General features: G+C 31.9%; 1 protein-coding gene and 1 pseudogene across 1 annotated transcript; both read left to right on the top strand.

The window, feature by feature from the left end:
• Positions 1–5,097: 5,097 nt before the first annotated feature.
• LOC106754833 lies at positions 5,098–12,208 on the top strand (annotated as a pseudogene).
• Positions 12,209–16,881: 4,673 nt separating this feature from the next.
• Positions 16,882–17,478, top strand: LOC111241186. Its single transcript, XM_022778086.1, has 2 exons — positions 16,882–17,133; positions 17,199–17,478. The coding sequence occupies exons 1-2, from the start codon at positions 16,951–16,953 to the stop codon at positions 17,460–17,462; spliced, it is 447 nt and encodes a 148-aa protein (XP_022633807.1). The 5' UTR covers positions 16,882–16,950; the 3' UTR covers positions 17,463–17,478.
• The last annotated feature ends 57 nt before the right edge of the window (positions 17,479–17,535 follow it).

Consider the following 17,535-nt stretch of genomic DNA (forward strand, 5'->3'; position numbering starts at 1 on the left):
TTACATGCAGATAAATATGAAATTTTCTAATTAATATATGGTTATATTTTATTTTTATTTTCTAAAGAAGGTAACTGTTTCTTATTATTGTAAATAATGATATACAAGTCATTAAAAATCACTACGGATTTGTCTACATATTTTTCATATAAGATGTTTTCAATTAAAATAATAAAATTTATTTTAATTTTTACATTAATCATAATATTATTTTATATTATTTATAAAATCTCAAATTTAACATTCATAAACAAAATAAGTAAAATGATAAAATATATCATACAATCTAAATATTTTTTTATTAGAATAAACTTGAAGAGATTGGTTATTTATAAGTGTAATAATCTCGAAAATAGGATTTTAAAAGAGGTTGATAAGTGTGTATTATATTAGTAAATCAGAGTTTTCAGTTTAAAAATATAAAAATAACTTAGTATTTTGGTTCATTAAGCACAAATTGTTTATCTCTCTAAAAGTCAATCTTATTCCTGAACTCTGCTTTCTCTCTAAATTCATTCATTATTGAATCATTTGTTCATCAATCAGGAGATGTTTAGGAAATCTTTGAGTCGTGAGCTTTAATCTGACCTGTCCATTTCTTTTTCTGCCACCGGTAAGTAGTTTTCCCTCTCTTTCGTACATCTTAGGGTTGTAATACATGCAACAGATTTGGGATTTCTTGAGCACTTTACTTCTTCCTTTCAAATTCTAGCTCTTTCTAGGTTCCTAATCCTGCATCCTACCATAAATTTGCAATCTATAGGTGTTTCTAGCATTTCCGCGAGGTGTAAGAGAGTGAGCAAGGTTAAATTTTTACTGTGTTGTCAACTAGAGGTAAGGGAAGCTAGGCTCTTCTATTTTTTGTGGATTGTATTGTGCATGGGTTGAAAGTGTGTTTAGGAATGTGAAATTTATGCCTGGAAAATCTGTTATGTATTGTTGTGGCTGTTTGTATGCAAATTGGGAGTTTTTATGGGAACAAGGGTGTGTGTTTCGTTGAAATTGAAATATAAAACTGATTTAAGATGATGAATTGAGTGTTGCTTGAGGTACTTGAGATGATTTTGGATGTATGATATTTGTTAGAAGAACGGTTGCTAGTTTAATTAAGTTATCAGTGGTTTAAGGGTAACTGAGAATAAGTGAGATGGTCAAGTTTAACAAATTGGATTGGAGGTTGTTCTGGACAGTGGGAATAGAATATGCATGTCAATTAGAACTTATTTGTGCTATTTCAAGAATCTAAAACTGTGAAAAAATGGTAAAACTAAACTTAGGATTCTAAGAGAATGTAATTGAGTTTTTAGACTTGATGGTAATGTCTAATCACTAGAGAAAGAGGTTAGGAAAGGTTAAAATCATGTAAATAAGTTTAATTCAACCTGTAGAGTAAATTAGGGGTCTTAGAAGTTGAGGAAGAGGTCTAGAACGAATTTTGGGGTGTTGGGTTGTCAAAATCTGCAAAATTTAGTTTCCTCTGTAGACAAAATTCAATAGTGCACAGGAGGGTGCGCAGAGCGAATTATGTGTGGCAGATTGAGTGTTTTTGGTGTTTTTGATGTTTTGGGAGTTCCGGACGTCGTTTTGGACATTCTTTAGTTCGTTCTGAGGGTTTTTGACCCTTTCGGAGCCATTGGTGAGGGTCTCCAAACTTTTTAAATTACGTAAGTGTGGATAATAATATGCTATAAAGAAATTTGTATTAATAAATGATGTTTCTGTGAAAATATATAATGTCTGAGTATGTATGAGTTGTTTTTATAACGTGACTAAAAATTGTATGATTAAATTGTAGTTTATGATTTAAATCAAGGGTGATAATGTTGAGTATGATGCAACTTGAGTATTTAATTAAGATCTCTCGGTGAGATCATTTTAGTGTTTAGAATGAATGTAAGAGGCTTTCATATGGGGGGTTATCCCAACACTCTAATGGTCTTTCATTCTCACTTAAAGAGGATTGACGCATGTGGTGAGAGTAGTGGGAGGTCCTAGTGTAGGCGCTTCTTGGAAGGCCTATTGCGCGGTGACAGACTAACCTTGTGTGTGGTAGGGTGAAACCCATTGGCAATGGCCTTGCAAGGCAGTAGAGGCCACCATAAGTGTACAACCCACCCTAGATCGACATTCATTCTAAGTCCGGACGAGTCTAGTGAGATATAACATGATTTGATTACTTGTATGAATATAGTTTCTATGTTTGTGGAAAATGGTGACTTGCATGTTTATATGTGTGAATGTTTTATGTTATATTAGATTGATTTGAATTAACTTATATGCTTTTTAGAGACCTAGCTTATCCTTTCTTATTTGTGTGTGCTTTATATGTTCATGATTTTTCTTTTATCCAACTTTGGATGTGAGCAGAAGCTGATGATGTACCTTTGGAGCAAGTATTGGAGAATGAAGATGATATCGCTCCTAGCTCTTAGAATTGTCCTTAGACATTTCCTTTATTTTGAGAGACTTTTATGTATATAAAGTTTTAATTTTATAGCCTATTTTGGATGACTGTAAACATTATGACTTTATTTGCATTCTTAAACTGCTTTATCATATTATAATGCTAAGTCTTCTATATTATATTCATCATATAATTTTTGGGATGTCACAATAAGTGTGCTTTTGTTTGAATAGAAGAATAAGATAAATTATTAACTTTAATATTATTGTCGAATTTCTTTTAAACTTTTTTTTAAAATAAATTGATAAAGATTGATCATGTCTAATATATGAGTTATTTACATAAAATATTTGATACGACAACAAAGTAATGTTTTATGTATTTATAACTTGTTTTTCTTATATATTATTTAATTTTCTCACTTTTACTCAACATATAAGTTATAATATATATTTAAATTCTTAATAAATAATAAAAAATTCCATGATAAAAAAACAGTTGAAAAATATAAAAAGTTTTAATACGCATTAAAAAATAGTAGAGGCTCCATTATTAAAAACATGACAATTTACAAATTCCTTAAAATTCAATTAATTTTTTTAATGATATAGGCGAATATTTTAATCTATAAATTATTAATTAAAATATAACATGCTATACTGGTTTTTAAAATTAAAGTATCGTAAATAAATTTTTAGTAAATAATATTTGGATCACAATAGTTTGAATGGAAAATATTAGTTTTGGTTAACAATAAAAACTTAAATTTTATTAATTTTGTTTAAAATGATTTTCAACTTTTTCGAACTTCAAAGTGATTTTATTTTTATAACTTATTTTTCAATTTTGTTCTTTTTATGAGGATATTTAAATCATTAATATGTGAGTTATGAGTCAATAAGGTGTAATTTTATTTCATACACGACAACTTAAAAAAAACTGATGTGACACATAACAATGTAAAATATTCACTTATTTAACTTTATCTTATAAGAGACTATTTACGTTTTTTTTTTCATGAAGATATTTGGTTATTGTGAAGAATGTTTTAAAAATAATATAAGAAAATTTATTTCTTTATTAAAATTTTGAAATTAAATTTTGATAATATATAAATAGTAAATTAAAATAATTATTAATTTTAATTTTTTTGAATATTTTATAAAAATATCATCAATATACTTTAATGTGCTTTTTCTTTATAAACTTTTCGATAATTATAATGATATGTAAAATTAAAATTAAATGTTATTATTTAACGTGTTTATTAAATAAACAAAAGAAAGAAAACTTGTTTAAATTATAGAGACTGATTAACGGACTTTATTTTAATAAGTTAATATAACATATTAATTTTAAAAAATTAAATAAATTTAACCAATATTTAAAAATTTGAAAATGAGACATTGAATAATGGGATAAAAATATAAGGCACTAGAAAGTTTGGAAACTTGATGTTAGTTAAATATTAGATTGACTTCATGGTCGAAGATAGACTTGTTTAATCTGTTGCGTAGCACTGAGGTATTCACACACGTCATCTTTATAGTTTTAAATTTAGCTTTTGCTTGTTTTAAGTACGTAAAACAGTTTATTTGGGTTCGTTTTGGGAGAAGAATAAACATATTTTAGTTCTTCAAGATTTGCTTTTGTTTTGTTGTCCGTGTGTTATGAAGCCGAGGTGCCGTTTACGCGAAGCTCCTATTAAAATCGCGTTTCACATAGCAGAAGTAAGATTCTCCATATGTAAGGATCATTGTGAAAAGGAATAGAAAAATATAATTGTTTATTTATAAATTTTTCAAGGTCTCGATCTCATTCAATGATTAATCTAACCGAGTTTTTTAAAAAATTGGTCTAGGGACCTAGCAATTCGGTTGAGTCCATTCAGTAACTAATCCAGTTAACTCTTTAATAGATTGGTCTTAGGATATGATCATTCGGTCGAGTTCATTCAATGAATAATCTTATTGAGTTTTTTAATAGATTGGTCTCTGGGCCTTGTTATTTAGTTGAGCTCATTTAGTGGCTAACCCGTCCAAGCTCTTTAATAAAATGGCCTTGGGGCATGATCATTTAACCGAACTCATTCAGTGACTAATCTAGCGGAGCTCTTTAATAATTTGATCATTCAGCCAAACTCTTTGAGTGACTTATCCAGGTAAGCTCATAAATAATATGACCATTCGACTGAGTTCCATGATTGGCTTATCCAGTCAAGCTAATAAATAATTTGGTCATTCGGTCGAGATTCTTGAGTGGCTTCTCCAGCCAAGCTCATAAATGATTTGGCCATTCAAATTATCTTCTTGAATGACTTATCTAGTTGAGCTCATAAATAATTTGGCCATTCAGTCGAGCTCATTGTTGCATATCCTTTTCAGGCTAAGCTTTGCATTCAGGTTTATCCTTTATAGGTTGAGCTTTGTGGTCGAGGTTATCCTCTACAGATTGAGCTTTGCAGCAGAGGTTATTCCTTATCAGATCAGTTCCTTTTTTTTCCTTGTTTTTTCTTGCACCGTGACTACCTTATGCAGTTTCTCTTGTGTTCGGCAGTTGTTCCATCATATCTGCAAATTTTGATGAGAATCACATATGTGATGTTGACCTAGGCTACTTCTAGTTTAGGCGGGCATGCATAACTAACCTTGCTCTTTAAAATTTAGATGTTGGGGGTGTGTTTGGGAAGTTTAATGTCCTTCTCAACTGTGTTGATTTGCTCTAAGCTCTTCGGGATTTCTACCGTCTTCAAGCAGTTCAACCATCTCTCACTTGGTTTTTGCTAGTTTATCTGCTTTTTGGGACGTGTTGTGGAATCTTGGGACTCTACTAATTTTGCGTCTTTGGGATTTCTACTAACTTCAGGCAATTCGACCATCGCTCACTTGGCTCTTGCTAGTTTATCCGCTTTTTGGGACATCCTATGGAATCTTGGAACTCGACCAATTTTGCATTTTGGTGTAGCCTGCGATATCTACGTTGACCAGGCTCTCGTTTGAAGCGACAAGAACATCCACGAATTTTCCTTATTATATGTCGGGTTGTCTTGGATTTCCTTGGCTCTGGCCTATGTACTTTAGGGTTTCTGATGTGGTAGGGATTCTCTTGCACTCGACGAAACATCTGTAAACAGTGTGCTCAATATATTAAAAGAATCAACCGAGCACGATGTTAATGCATAATACCACTCTAAGTCTAATCCATGCAAATTTGTTGGGTCCACCTTGCAGAAAACTCATTCATCTTAAGTATTAATGCTAACTTGGATTTCCTAAGCCTTCGGCCAATTCTATTTTGAGGATCTTTAGTGCGTACCTAAGCAACTCAGTGCGCATGTCAGCCTATCCACCTGTCGAGTGCCTTGTGGAATCCTAAGGTTCCACTAATTTCGCATCTCGGTTGCAACATTTGACATCACAGGCTCCTATTTGGATTGGAGGGAGCATTCGTGATTTTCCTCTGTCCTACTGTTGAGACTGCAAAACCAACGGCAAGTGCACCAGTCGCAGCGTAGCAAATGATAAATATCGTTCTCTCCCAAGGGACTTGTGCAACATAAGACAATTCTTCCTTTTATAACTCAATTAGACATCAAAGTGCACAAAAACAACACAAGAAACTCTTTTTGGTATTTTATCAAACAATTGGTGTGCAAGGAATTTAACATAGTGTATTTACAATTTGTCAAGACTAGAATTCATCCATTTCATTCTCATGCATTCACAAACAACTCAATTCCATCAATTAGGTGTTCAATTTCAGTTCTAAGTTCAAGTCATATTTTCCAATACATCAAGAACTATAATTCAAGNCATGGGTGATCAAGCCACAACAAGCATTAAGCATAGAAATCAAATACTAACATTGAAATGGAAAAGCATATAGCATTAACATCACAAAATACATAAGAATTCCATGTTTTACAACTAATCTCAACAAATAGGAAAAGTCCCCCATGGTGGAGAACTTAGGGTTCACAAAATTGAAGAGATAAGGAAGAAATTGGAACCAAAGAGAAGATGCAAAGTCTTTCCCAAGGTTCTTGGCAGCTGCTCCATGCTCTATTTGCGTCTCCCCTTCGCATCTCCATCTCCAATCTGTGACCCATCTTCTTTCTCAACCCAAAAGGAGCAAAATCACCATTGAAGAAGCTTGAAGACCTAAGGAGGAGTGGGAGAGCTTCCCAACACTCCAAATAGCCTCCAAGGGCCTCTCCCAATCTCTCTAGGTGAAGAATGAAGTGTAGGAGGAGAAGAATGCCCCAAAAATTACGAGACCTATGTTTAAATAACCCATTTTGACACATCAGCGGAAAGTCGCGCCTAGCGCCCCTTCTGTGGCGCCCGGGCGCCAAATTCTGTGCAAAACAGCGAAGCAAAGGGCGCCCAGCGCCCTTCTGGGGCGCCCAGGCGTGAAATCTGCAGAAAAAGGGCGCTTTGGGGGGCGCTCAGGCGCTATAATTAAGCACCAACAACGAACCATAGGGTGCCCGAGCGTGGAAATTGGGCTGCAGCACACAAAAGGGCGCCCAGCGCCCCTCAGGGGTGCCCGGGCCTGGACAACTTTGACAGCATTCTAAAATTCAAGCTCTTGCGCGATTCCGAAGGCGTCCAACATGGGTATTTGCTTCAAATTGATCTTTTATGGTCCCAAAACATGTTCCCTTGAGTTCTTGTTTGTTTTTCTCCACGAGAATTGCTTCCTGATCATTTATTTCACACACTCAAACGTAGAGATTAGAGGTAAAAAAAAAGCATATACTAAATAAAACACAAGAAAACTAGAAAACACACTAAGCACAAGGTAAAAGCTATGAAGGAGTTTATTTGTTCACAAAATATACACACACAAACACGTAAAATCAACCGTTATGTCGGGTTAGCCTGCTTTAGTGTCTTCGAGCCCAGCCTCGTTCATGTTCAACCAGTTTAACACATTAATGGAGTTGGGTTGGTTGGAATTGTAGTTCGTGCAAATCTTTTCTGTATTTTTCTAATCACATTTTATATCTTTAATTTTGTGCTCATGATATTCTTGTAAATAGCTTCCAGATGGTCAACTTAGGGAGAAAATCGAGAAACTTGCTTCCACCCTCAACTTTCCGTTAAGGAAACTGTTTGTTGTTGATGGATCCACAAGATCAAGTCACAGCAATGTAAGGAAATATTGAACTCCTGTAAAATTAAAACCAATACGATCACCCTTGCAATGATGCATATTTACTCAAATCTCAAATATATTCATTAACGTTAATTTATATTTTCCATTATACCTGCCTTTTGAGGTCCAGTAAGTCTTATTTCTTATTGTCTGCATGCATGCAGAGGATTCAAATTTTTTGTAGTTTGTCAACCATCTTGACTTTTTTATCAACTGCCAGCCCTTTTAAATTTTCTTACGTTGTTTGTTTGTTGTGTAGTTGTCTTCATCTTTTTATTAATCCCTTGGGATGATTATAATTTAGCCGTAACACGCGATCACAGTCACATATTTTTAATACACAATAAACTATTATGATAAACTTTTTTCTGTTGCCATATACTGAGAAGGGTCTTGAATAATGGCTTCCATATGATTGACCCCATTTTTGTGCAAAAGGAAGTCATGGCCTCAGGATCTTTTTGAATATTGAATGCTCAAATTTTGTCATACCTCTGTTGATGGAGTTATAGGATTGTACTTGATGTCAGTCTATTGTAGAGTGGTTTCCTTCGCTTGTTGTGATTTTCAATAGAGTTGCTTAAAACCTCATGATGATGGCTTATAGGGGATACCATTTATTTTTGTATCTTATAATATTTTGAGTTGGATATGTGATCACACTTTCTAATTTGCATAACCTTTCTTTAATTTCTCACGTCATAAAAAACGAAAGTATAGAATATAATCTTTCACAGTTTTCTATCTTCAGTTTGTAAATTTGCTTGACGTAATTTCTCTAAATATATATTGCAGGCCTATATGTATGGATTCTTCAAGAACAAAAGGATTGTGCTTTATGACACATTAATTCAACAGGTTAGGAATTACTAACTGCAGAAAGTTATTTTATCTTTCAGGTTGTTTTATAGCTCTTGAGTTGTATTGTAGCCTTTTAGAAGAGCTTTCTTTGTATTTTAATGTAATTGTTATTATTAATTACATTTTTACATGTTTGTATGTCTTGTATGTTATATTTTTTAAATGTTTACGAATCACACGATTCACGATACAAAACATAAGCTCTCTGATACATGATACGGTTCACGATTCAACTACCATGATTATATGTACTGCTTCAGTTTAAAGTTTAAACTGTTGGAGTGTATGTACTATGTAGCAATCTGAGTATCACAAAGGGGAACTTTTTTAATATTGATGTGGTATTTCAAGGTAGCGGTTGTGCTTCCAACATTATGTGATTGTCTCTGTATTTACAGGCTCACGTGAGAATTTGATGATAAACTTTTTGTTGGCTTTTTCTGCATCTTCTGATTTTACTTTCAACTTTTAGTGGCATCGATATATTTGAGTAGTTTATAGTGAGTTGAATAATCCTTACATTATCAAATGGTGTTACACAGTGCAAAAATGATGAGGAAATTGTTGCTGTTATTGCCCATGAGTTGGGACACTGGAAGCTCAACCATACTGTGTACACGTTTGTTGCAATGCAGGTTTGTGTAATTAGCATTACTGAACTGAAAGTGAATTCTAGTTTGCCTCTGTTTTTTCCTTTTCTTTTTTTTTTTTTTAATCAAAAGAAAGAATGCTATTGCATCACTATAGAGGTTGTAATTCTAACCAGGTTAGCACTACAACTTGTACCAATTATATGCAGCATTTTTAATACAATTAAAAGATAAAAGAAATACAAAAGTGAGGGGGGGAGCAGGCCAAAACCCAGTAAGAAAATCTGTAATGTGGGAAACCACATCTATCTCTACAAAAATCAGAGATAATACAAGGAGGCACTCCGTCCCAACAAATAAAAATTAAATTTCTAAGGCCATAAGCACCTAAACTATCTGCACACCTATTTCTCCAACCTCCTTAAATAGTGATATCAATAGCCTAGATAACACCCAGGAGTTCAGCTTCAAAAGCTGAATTTGCTTGTATAAATTTCACAAAACAACCAATGTTCTCAGCTCTTGAATTCCTAAAAATTCTCCCACATGCTGCATTGTCGTCATAACTAGTGTAAGTTCTATCTGTATTACATTTGATTCAACTTGCATCTGGAGGAGACCAATCCAGTCGAATAATATTATCTTTTTTCCTTGACCTGCAAGTAATATCAAAAGCCTTAAGAATTTTAAGCTCAACAATGTTAGAATTCATATCACCTGCAGCTGGTCCAGAAAGATTTACAGCCGTGAAAATTTTATATTAATATGTTGATACTGTGTATTTGAAACCCCTCAAATTCAATCTTGTTTCTGCTATTCCAAATTCCTGCTACTATACGAGTAACACCAGATAGCATCACTGCTGCCACCAAATTACTCCAATTCCTATTGGAATGTATGTGTGTCTTAATTGTTGAAGTGTCCAGCTGCTGATCTGAGATGCTTTGAAGCCAAGTCTATAATGTAACTGCAGAGGGACAAGCTAAAAAGGGATGTTTTGCAGTTTCAAATCATTATAACAAAAAGGACAAAAAGACATCACATTTATCCTACATTTCTTCCTAAGTAGCTCATTCGTAAGCTAAAATTAACTTATGCTTGTCAACTACTGATAATGCTGAGTGTCATAAAGAGAAAAAAATGTCGTGATAGGCTCATTCACATTAGATTATATCGAAATTTAATGCATTAATCTCTCTCATGGGAAGGGATACTATTTTTTAAAATAGAAGGAATGGAAGTGTAAATTAGTATTTTTGTGTTCTGTCCCTATCAAATGCTTTGCTTGCATGTGTTTTTCATCATGTCAAATAGAATTAAATATTTAGTGGAAAAGGTGTTGCAATATTTGTCAGAGTTTATGTTTGATGCTTTGATATGTTCTTGTAGGTTCTTACACTTGTGCAATTTGGAGGATATACTCTGGTGCGAAATTCAACTGATCTGTTTCGAAGTTTTGGGTTCGATACAGAACAAGTCCTCATTGGGCTCATCTTATTCCAGGTACATTTCAAAATTGTTGTCTTTCCCCCTAAAATTGTTTGCTTGATGATTGGATGTACATTTTTCTGCAGCATACTTATAATCTATATTTTGCGCCAATGACTGGATAATATTTATTTCTTTTAAGATAACCTGTGTGGTATATATTCAATTAACAGTATATACAAAATGTTTAAAGATTAAAAATTGTTAATGCTAAATCGAATATGTATTTGAGATGATGCCAATGTGGTGGGTGGCCTAAATATAACAATTATGTTTGATCTTTGGCTTGCTTACCATTTCATGGTAATATAAAAATTGTGCTTTTCTTTGTATCAAGGAAACCACTGGGGGTGTTGTTAAGATAAAAGAGAGACATAGGCTGAATTTCTAATGTGTGTAAAGCACATAAGGTTATGCATTTATAAATAAGAAAGTACAAAGAGATGGGATTATTCTTTGTATAGCCTTATGAAAGATTTTATTCTCAAAGCACTTAATATCCTTTGACCTGGGTTTGTTTGCAGCATACTGTAATCCCACTTCAGCAATTGGTCAGCTTTGGTCTGAACCTTGTCAGCCGATCATTTGAATTTCAGGTTACTTTCCTTTTTGGTTTTCTTTCTTCTCCCTTTTAGTTGTGGTGCATATGGATTAGTGGGAAATATATGTTGTTTAGAAGTTATTCTATCTGAATACTTGCCATTTCCACCTACCCTTTTTTATTCCAACTAAGACCGAGCATAGTAGACTTGATCTCCTACGTTTTGTGTTGTCTGTCTCCTTTTGACTTTGTTTATGTGTAACATTCTATGCAGGCTGATGCCTTTGCTAAAAAGCTTGGATCTGGGCTGGTGAAACTACAGGTGACATTTTATTATATGTGCTTGCATACTATTATTTTCCTAGTTTGAAATGGAGTTTGCTTGGATAACTTTTTGAACAACTACTTGTACTTAAATTGAATTTAACTTTTCCTTTAACTTAAAATCAACTTATGCAAAGACCCTGTTTAGACCGTAAAGCATTTATAAAAGTAGGAAATAAGGAAAAATGATTAAGCATCTTTCATAAACTAAATTAACATATGCATGGATGAATTTGTATTTCTCATTAGCTTCTTCAAAAACTAATTTCAACTTGTGCATAAGCTAATGTTAATTTCTGAAAAAAGTTAATTTATTTTTTCGTCTGTATTTTTTTTCTCTCACAAGCTTTAATGGAGAAATTTATTTGGTTTTTGGTTTTTTATTGTGGATGTATTTTGAATTTTGAATTTTCACTATTGTTCTTCATGTTTATTATGTGTAAAAAGTAGTTTTGTTGCTGATGATGGAACTAAAGTCCTGTTGTGGCTACATTTTCAGGAGGAGAATCTGTCAGCTATGAATACAGATCCTTGGTTCTCATCCTCCCCTTGTTGAAAGGTTGGCTGCGCTGGACGAACCAGACAAGAAGGAAGACTGAAAACAGCAACTTATAGATGAAGAAGAGCAGCATAATTTGGTTGTACTGTAACCTGCAATGATTGGGTACTATAGCTGTAATATCTTAAAGGTAGATGTTTGTGTAGCTTAGGTTTCACTTTCAATGATCATGTTTTGGTCCTGGATGAACACCAAATGGCTTTAGATAAGATAGCAAGAGCGAAGGGAAATAGGAAAATGTTTTGGTCCATTTCATAACTGTTACTTTGTTTTGTCCTTCACTTTTTTTAAGGAAAATAAATTTTAACAGCAATTTTTTTACACTATTTTGATAATGTACACGTGTCAAAATGTGATTGGATGATTTCAGGTGATAAGTCTGTTTTCTATTTTTAAAATTCAATTTTTTTATTTCTTCACTTTTTATAATCTGGAGAAAGATCGTTTTAGTTTTTTTCCTTTTAAACACGGTTGAAGATTTTGTCATCTACTTAATGAATTGTAAGTTTTCACACAACTTGTTTATATTTTTATCTTTCAATGAATTAACAGAACTTTTTTTTAGAATTATTTGGACAGTCAACCTAAATTTTAAATTAATGAATTAAAACGAAATTCGTTCTAATCAACTTTGAAATATATTTAATTATTTTAAAAATTACTCTTGTCAATATTTTTAGAAAGGTAATAACAGATACTTTATTCTGTATATTAACAAATAAAACTTTTATTTTACTTCTAAAGCCTCGTAGTAGAATAGAAACTAAAAATAAGGTATAAAAGATTAGAAAGTTTGAAAAAAAATTGAATAAAAATTGTTCTTTTCAAGCCTACTTGTGCAAAAAAAATTAACAAAACCTCTTTTTTAGAATTATTTGGACAGTGAACCTAAATTTTAAATTAAAAGGATTAAAACGAAATTCGTTCTAATCAACTTTTGAAATATATTGAATTGTTTTCAAAATTACTCTTATAGGCATGAAAAGAATAACTTTTATTCAATTTTTTACAAACTTTCGAATCATTTATACCTTATTTTTAGTCTCTATTCTATTACCATGTTAAGAATGTATTGAAATGACAATATGTAAAAATTTGTAATTATATAGTGGAGAAACTCGTAAAATATTTGAAAAATTCGATTAAGAGTACGGAGAACTCAAACAACTTAGTAAGACATTTGTATAGTTTGACTAAGTGTATAGAAAATTTAAATAGTTCAGCAAGACATCTGGAAAGCTCAATAGAATACATGGAGAAGTCAAGTAGTTTAACAAGACATCTCGAGAGTTAAGTAAAATGCATGAAGAAATCATATAGTTTAACCAGACATTAAGTTATCTGAATTTTCCATCTATCTTATCCACCCAAATTTTCACATCACAAAATCCTTATATATAACGTTTGCATAAATTGTCTTTGTCTAATAGTTAATGTTAACTATTTAAATGATATTAAAAAAAAAAAAAGGAATTAATTGATATACGTCAACGAATTTGAAAATAAAATTGATTTTTTAAAAAAAACAGAGCAAGTCTTAAAAAAATATTATTTACTATTTAACTTACTAGTCTAATTCGCCTGTGTAAATCTATACAATTTCAATAATATATAACACCTTTATTATAATTTTATCAATTATTAGATGAAGTTTTGAAATGACGCACATCTAAAACAATTGGAGGCTTAAGTGAGTAATTAAAGTTAAAGAGTGGCTAACCATTTAAACACTACAGCTGCAAGTCATAAACACACAACCTATGATTGGAAGATTATAGCAATAATTACAAATGTGAATCATATAGTGTAAATAAATCTCAAAGTTAATTATGATCTGTATTATTAATTAATTTGTGAAAGTGGTCTCTACAATGTACTCTCTTCTATTTCCACGTCATTTTGTTTTTTTTAAAAAAATTCTACCCGATTCAATAACAACCTGACACACGTATCTAGTGTAAAAAATTTGTCATTCAATGTTTGTCAAAGTATCATTATCCATAATACAATGGATGTTTATTAAAAGATCCCAATGGATGTTTATTAAAAGATCCTACACTTATGATTGTTGTGCCTTAACCACCCGAATTATTTTCCCTCTTGCTAAATTATCAATCCTGAAAGAGAATATACAATGGTGAGAAAAACATTTCAGATCTTCCATGTATCAAATCTTTTCACTCCTACCCCCTCCACATAATACGTTTCCTTTTATGGTTTGTGTTTAAGGAAATTATTTCAATAATTGATTAGATTTATAATTATAACCAATGTAATTGACTATATATTATGCTATTAAAAAAACAACATATTATATAAATAAATTTCAAAAACATATTTACATTTAATAGTAATTTAATCAATTTAATTATATATTTTATAGATATTTAATTATTATATATTAAATAATTGGGTTAAATATGTATTTGGTCCATTGACTTTTAGTGAAAATTAGAATTAGTCTCTCTTTAAAACTTTAGCCTAACTTAGACTCCTAACTTTAGAAATGTACCAATTTAGTCCTTTTAACCAAATTTTGTTAACTTTATTTGATGTTTCAAACGCGTTTCTTAGTTAACATTGAAGCAAAAATGTGTCAAACAATGTGAACAACCCAAATGCTATCATGAAACGTATTTGAAACATCAAATAAATCTAACAAAATTTAGTTAAAAGGACTAAATTCATACATTTATCAAGTTGAAGAACTAAATTAGACCAAAGTTCTGAAGAGAGACTAATTTTTTTGACTGAAAGTTAAGGGACAAAAAACATATTTAATCCTAAATAATTTTTTTCTTGAAATATATAACTTTTCCTATTCTTCTAAAAAAATTATTTTACTAATACGAAATCTTTTCTTTTTAAACATTATTTTTTTTCTCAAATTTTATTTTTTAATTCTGACAATATTTTTATTTATATTTTACTCAGTATGACCTTTTTAAATAAAGTTAGGGAGAAAAGAAGTATTTTGTTAAAAATATAAGAAATATGAATACATTCATTAAAAATATAAGAAAAGTAAGAATATTTATTTGAAAACTAGAAACAAATGAATGTTTATTTATTAAAAAAATAAAGAGATAAATATCTTTTTAAACTTAGAGAAAGTATAACCATAGTTTAGGCCTATCCGAAAAAATAAGTATAATTTTACCAAAAATAATTAATGAAGAAATTGAATCAAACCAAAATTAAATTTTAGCAATGCTTTCTATATTCTGGTCCAACTCAAACATATTTCGAGCCGAAAGATTTAATTTTCTTGTCTCCTAGAGTTGGTGGTTGCTTCGTGGTCCTCAAAAGGCTTCTTGTTATTTTAAGGCCCACTCCTTTCTAGTTATATTTGGACTTTGAACCCACGATTTTAGTAGCCCTGTTCCCGGCCCATGTAGAGGCGTTGATATTTGCCCCCTCAAGTTACTCTTTAAATCTCCCAACAAACTGTGCTTAGCATAAAATACTTCCAATAAAGTTTTTTGCTGCGTTATTTTATCTAGAAAATTAACACATCAAAAAGTCGTCTCTATTATATTTATTTTTGTATATACTTTTCAAAAACATAAATAAAATATAAGAAAACTTTATTTTCACCATATTAAATTGTTCTATAAAATTTATCCACATATTTATGTTGAAAAATTGAATAGTTGAGAGGTTTAAATTGCAAATAAGGGGTGAGAACAGCAATGCACCCGTGTATGTGTGGGAGTTTCTGTTGCTTTTGGGATCTCTCGGCCCTACCTCGGTTAAGAATTTTTTTTATTATTATTAAACACCAATATTTTTTTAAAATTATTTGTATTCAAAAGTGAAAACTGATTAATTTATTTGAAAGAAAAAATAATAATATAAAAGTGGATAAAAAAGCATATGAAAGAGAAACATTTTTGCCTTGAATATGTTTACAATAGGGTTTAATATGTGAGTATTTTTGTACCACAAGTACTTGAATGAGATGAAGATGATATGAAATAAAAAAGTAGTGATATTTTGGAGCAATGAATGATTAGATAGTGTTTGTGCTACAAATAAATTGGGCACATGCAAGAACATGAGTACTATCTTCCTTTTTTTTCCTTTTTCCTTTGCCTTAGACAATGCTTACACCACATTCAATGCGCCACCAATAATCTTATACTTTAAACATTCAAATTTATATACAACCATGGTTAAAATAACTGCTTTCAAAATTACTGCATCAAACCTGTTCTGATGTGAACATACTCCATGGAGACAATTGCGTCCACAGTTGTATGTTCTATACGATCAGTTGCATGTGCATTGCATATATCTTTTCTAATTATTGCTTCTCATCTTCATCCTCATTCACGGGTTGGAATCACTATAAAAGTCAAGTTCGAACCTTTTCTACGTATTTTTTGTTCTTCGTGTCCCACAACTTTTGCTCCAACATACACATCTCACCAACTCTCCATTTATAGCTCATCTCTTTCACCTTCTACGCGTAACAATTTTCCAATCTTTTCTTTTAGGTTTAATCATTTCAGACGTCCCTATTTTGGCTGGGTTGTCTTAATTTGGTCCCTGTATTTCTAAACCTCTCGATTTGGTCCTTATTTTTGCAAATTTAACTCAATCGAGGTCTTGCCGTTAAGTTGGGTAAACAGTGTTACAAAAATTGAAACGTGGGTTGGTGACAAGACTATGTTCCTGACGTGGCAAAAGTTGGTCATGTTACATGGCTTTTCATGATTTTTATATCTAAAATGAAATATTTCATATCAAAACACACGTTTCAATTAAAGGAAGACTTGATTATTATTTAGGTAAGTCTGACCTGCTGTGTTATTGGGGATAATTGTGGAGATTAATTGGGATTTGAAGAAATCCCTAAATTGGAAGAAATTCTTAAATGGGAAGAAAACCCTAAATCCATAAATTGAGCGACCTTCATCCATAAATTGATCGAGAATCGTCTTTGTTCGAGCTTGTCGTGGTTCTTATTAGAGTGTTTTGTGGTGCGACGCAAGTGGATTGGGGGGTGAAGGAGAACACGATGTCGAAGGAGAACACGATGTCGAAGGAGCATTCATGCTGTTCGTCGACGTGCAATGTATGGATGAAGGAGAACCGTAACGTGTGTCCACCGATTTGCCACTGTGGACTGAGATGTGTGATGCGAACTGCTAAAACTGTGAAGAATCGTGGGAAGCAATTTTGGGGATGCTCGAAGTATAAGGTATGATTTATTTGATGTTTGTATTATGTTGAAGTGTTTCTGAGAAAAGATTGTTGTTTATACAGAGTGGTGCTGAAGAGGGTGGTTGCAACTACTTCAAATGGTGCACTGATGTTGCAGAAGAGGAAAGGGGCACGTGTTTGAAGTCTGAAGGAAATCAAGAAAGGTTGTCGCACAGTGAAGAAATGGTCATTAATAGGAACCATCTTGTTAAGTTAGATAAATCGTTCTTGGTTGTTCAAAAGTGGATGAAGGTGTTGATATTTATGGTTTGTAGTTTATGTGTAATAAACACAATTTTAGTGTTAATGTTGATGAGAATGGGCTGATGTCTTGTAACTTTGTTGTAACTTTCATCCATTTCAATGAAAATGAGACTTGTCTTGTAACTCTGTTGTAACT

This window comes from Vigna radiata, unplaced genomic scaffold (assembly GCF_000741045.1).
Source record: "Vigna radiata var. radiata cultivar VC1973A unplaced genomic scaffold, Vradiata_ver6 scaffold_273, whole genome shotgun sequence".
NCBI lineage: Eukaryota > Viridiplantae > Streptophyta > Magnoliopsida > Fabales > Fabaceae > Vigna > Vigna radiata.

What these genes read in the sequence shown, in the direction of transcription:
- LOC111241186 (XM_022778086.1), top strand. Translation starts at nt 16,951, where the DNA reads ATGTCGAAGGAGAACACGATGTCGAAGGAGCATTCATGCTGTTCGTCG. An exon ending in GGGGATGCTCGAAGTATAAG is followed by an intron (nt 17,134 to 17,198) that starts GTATGATTTATT and finishes TTGTTTATACAG; the next exon opens with AGTGGTGCTGAAGAGGGTGG.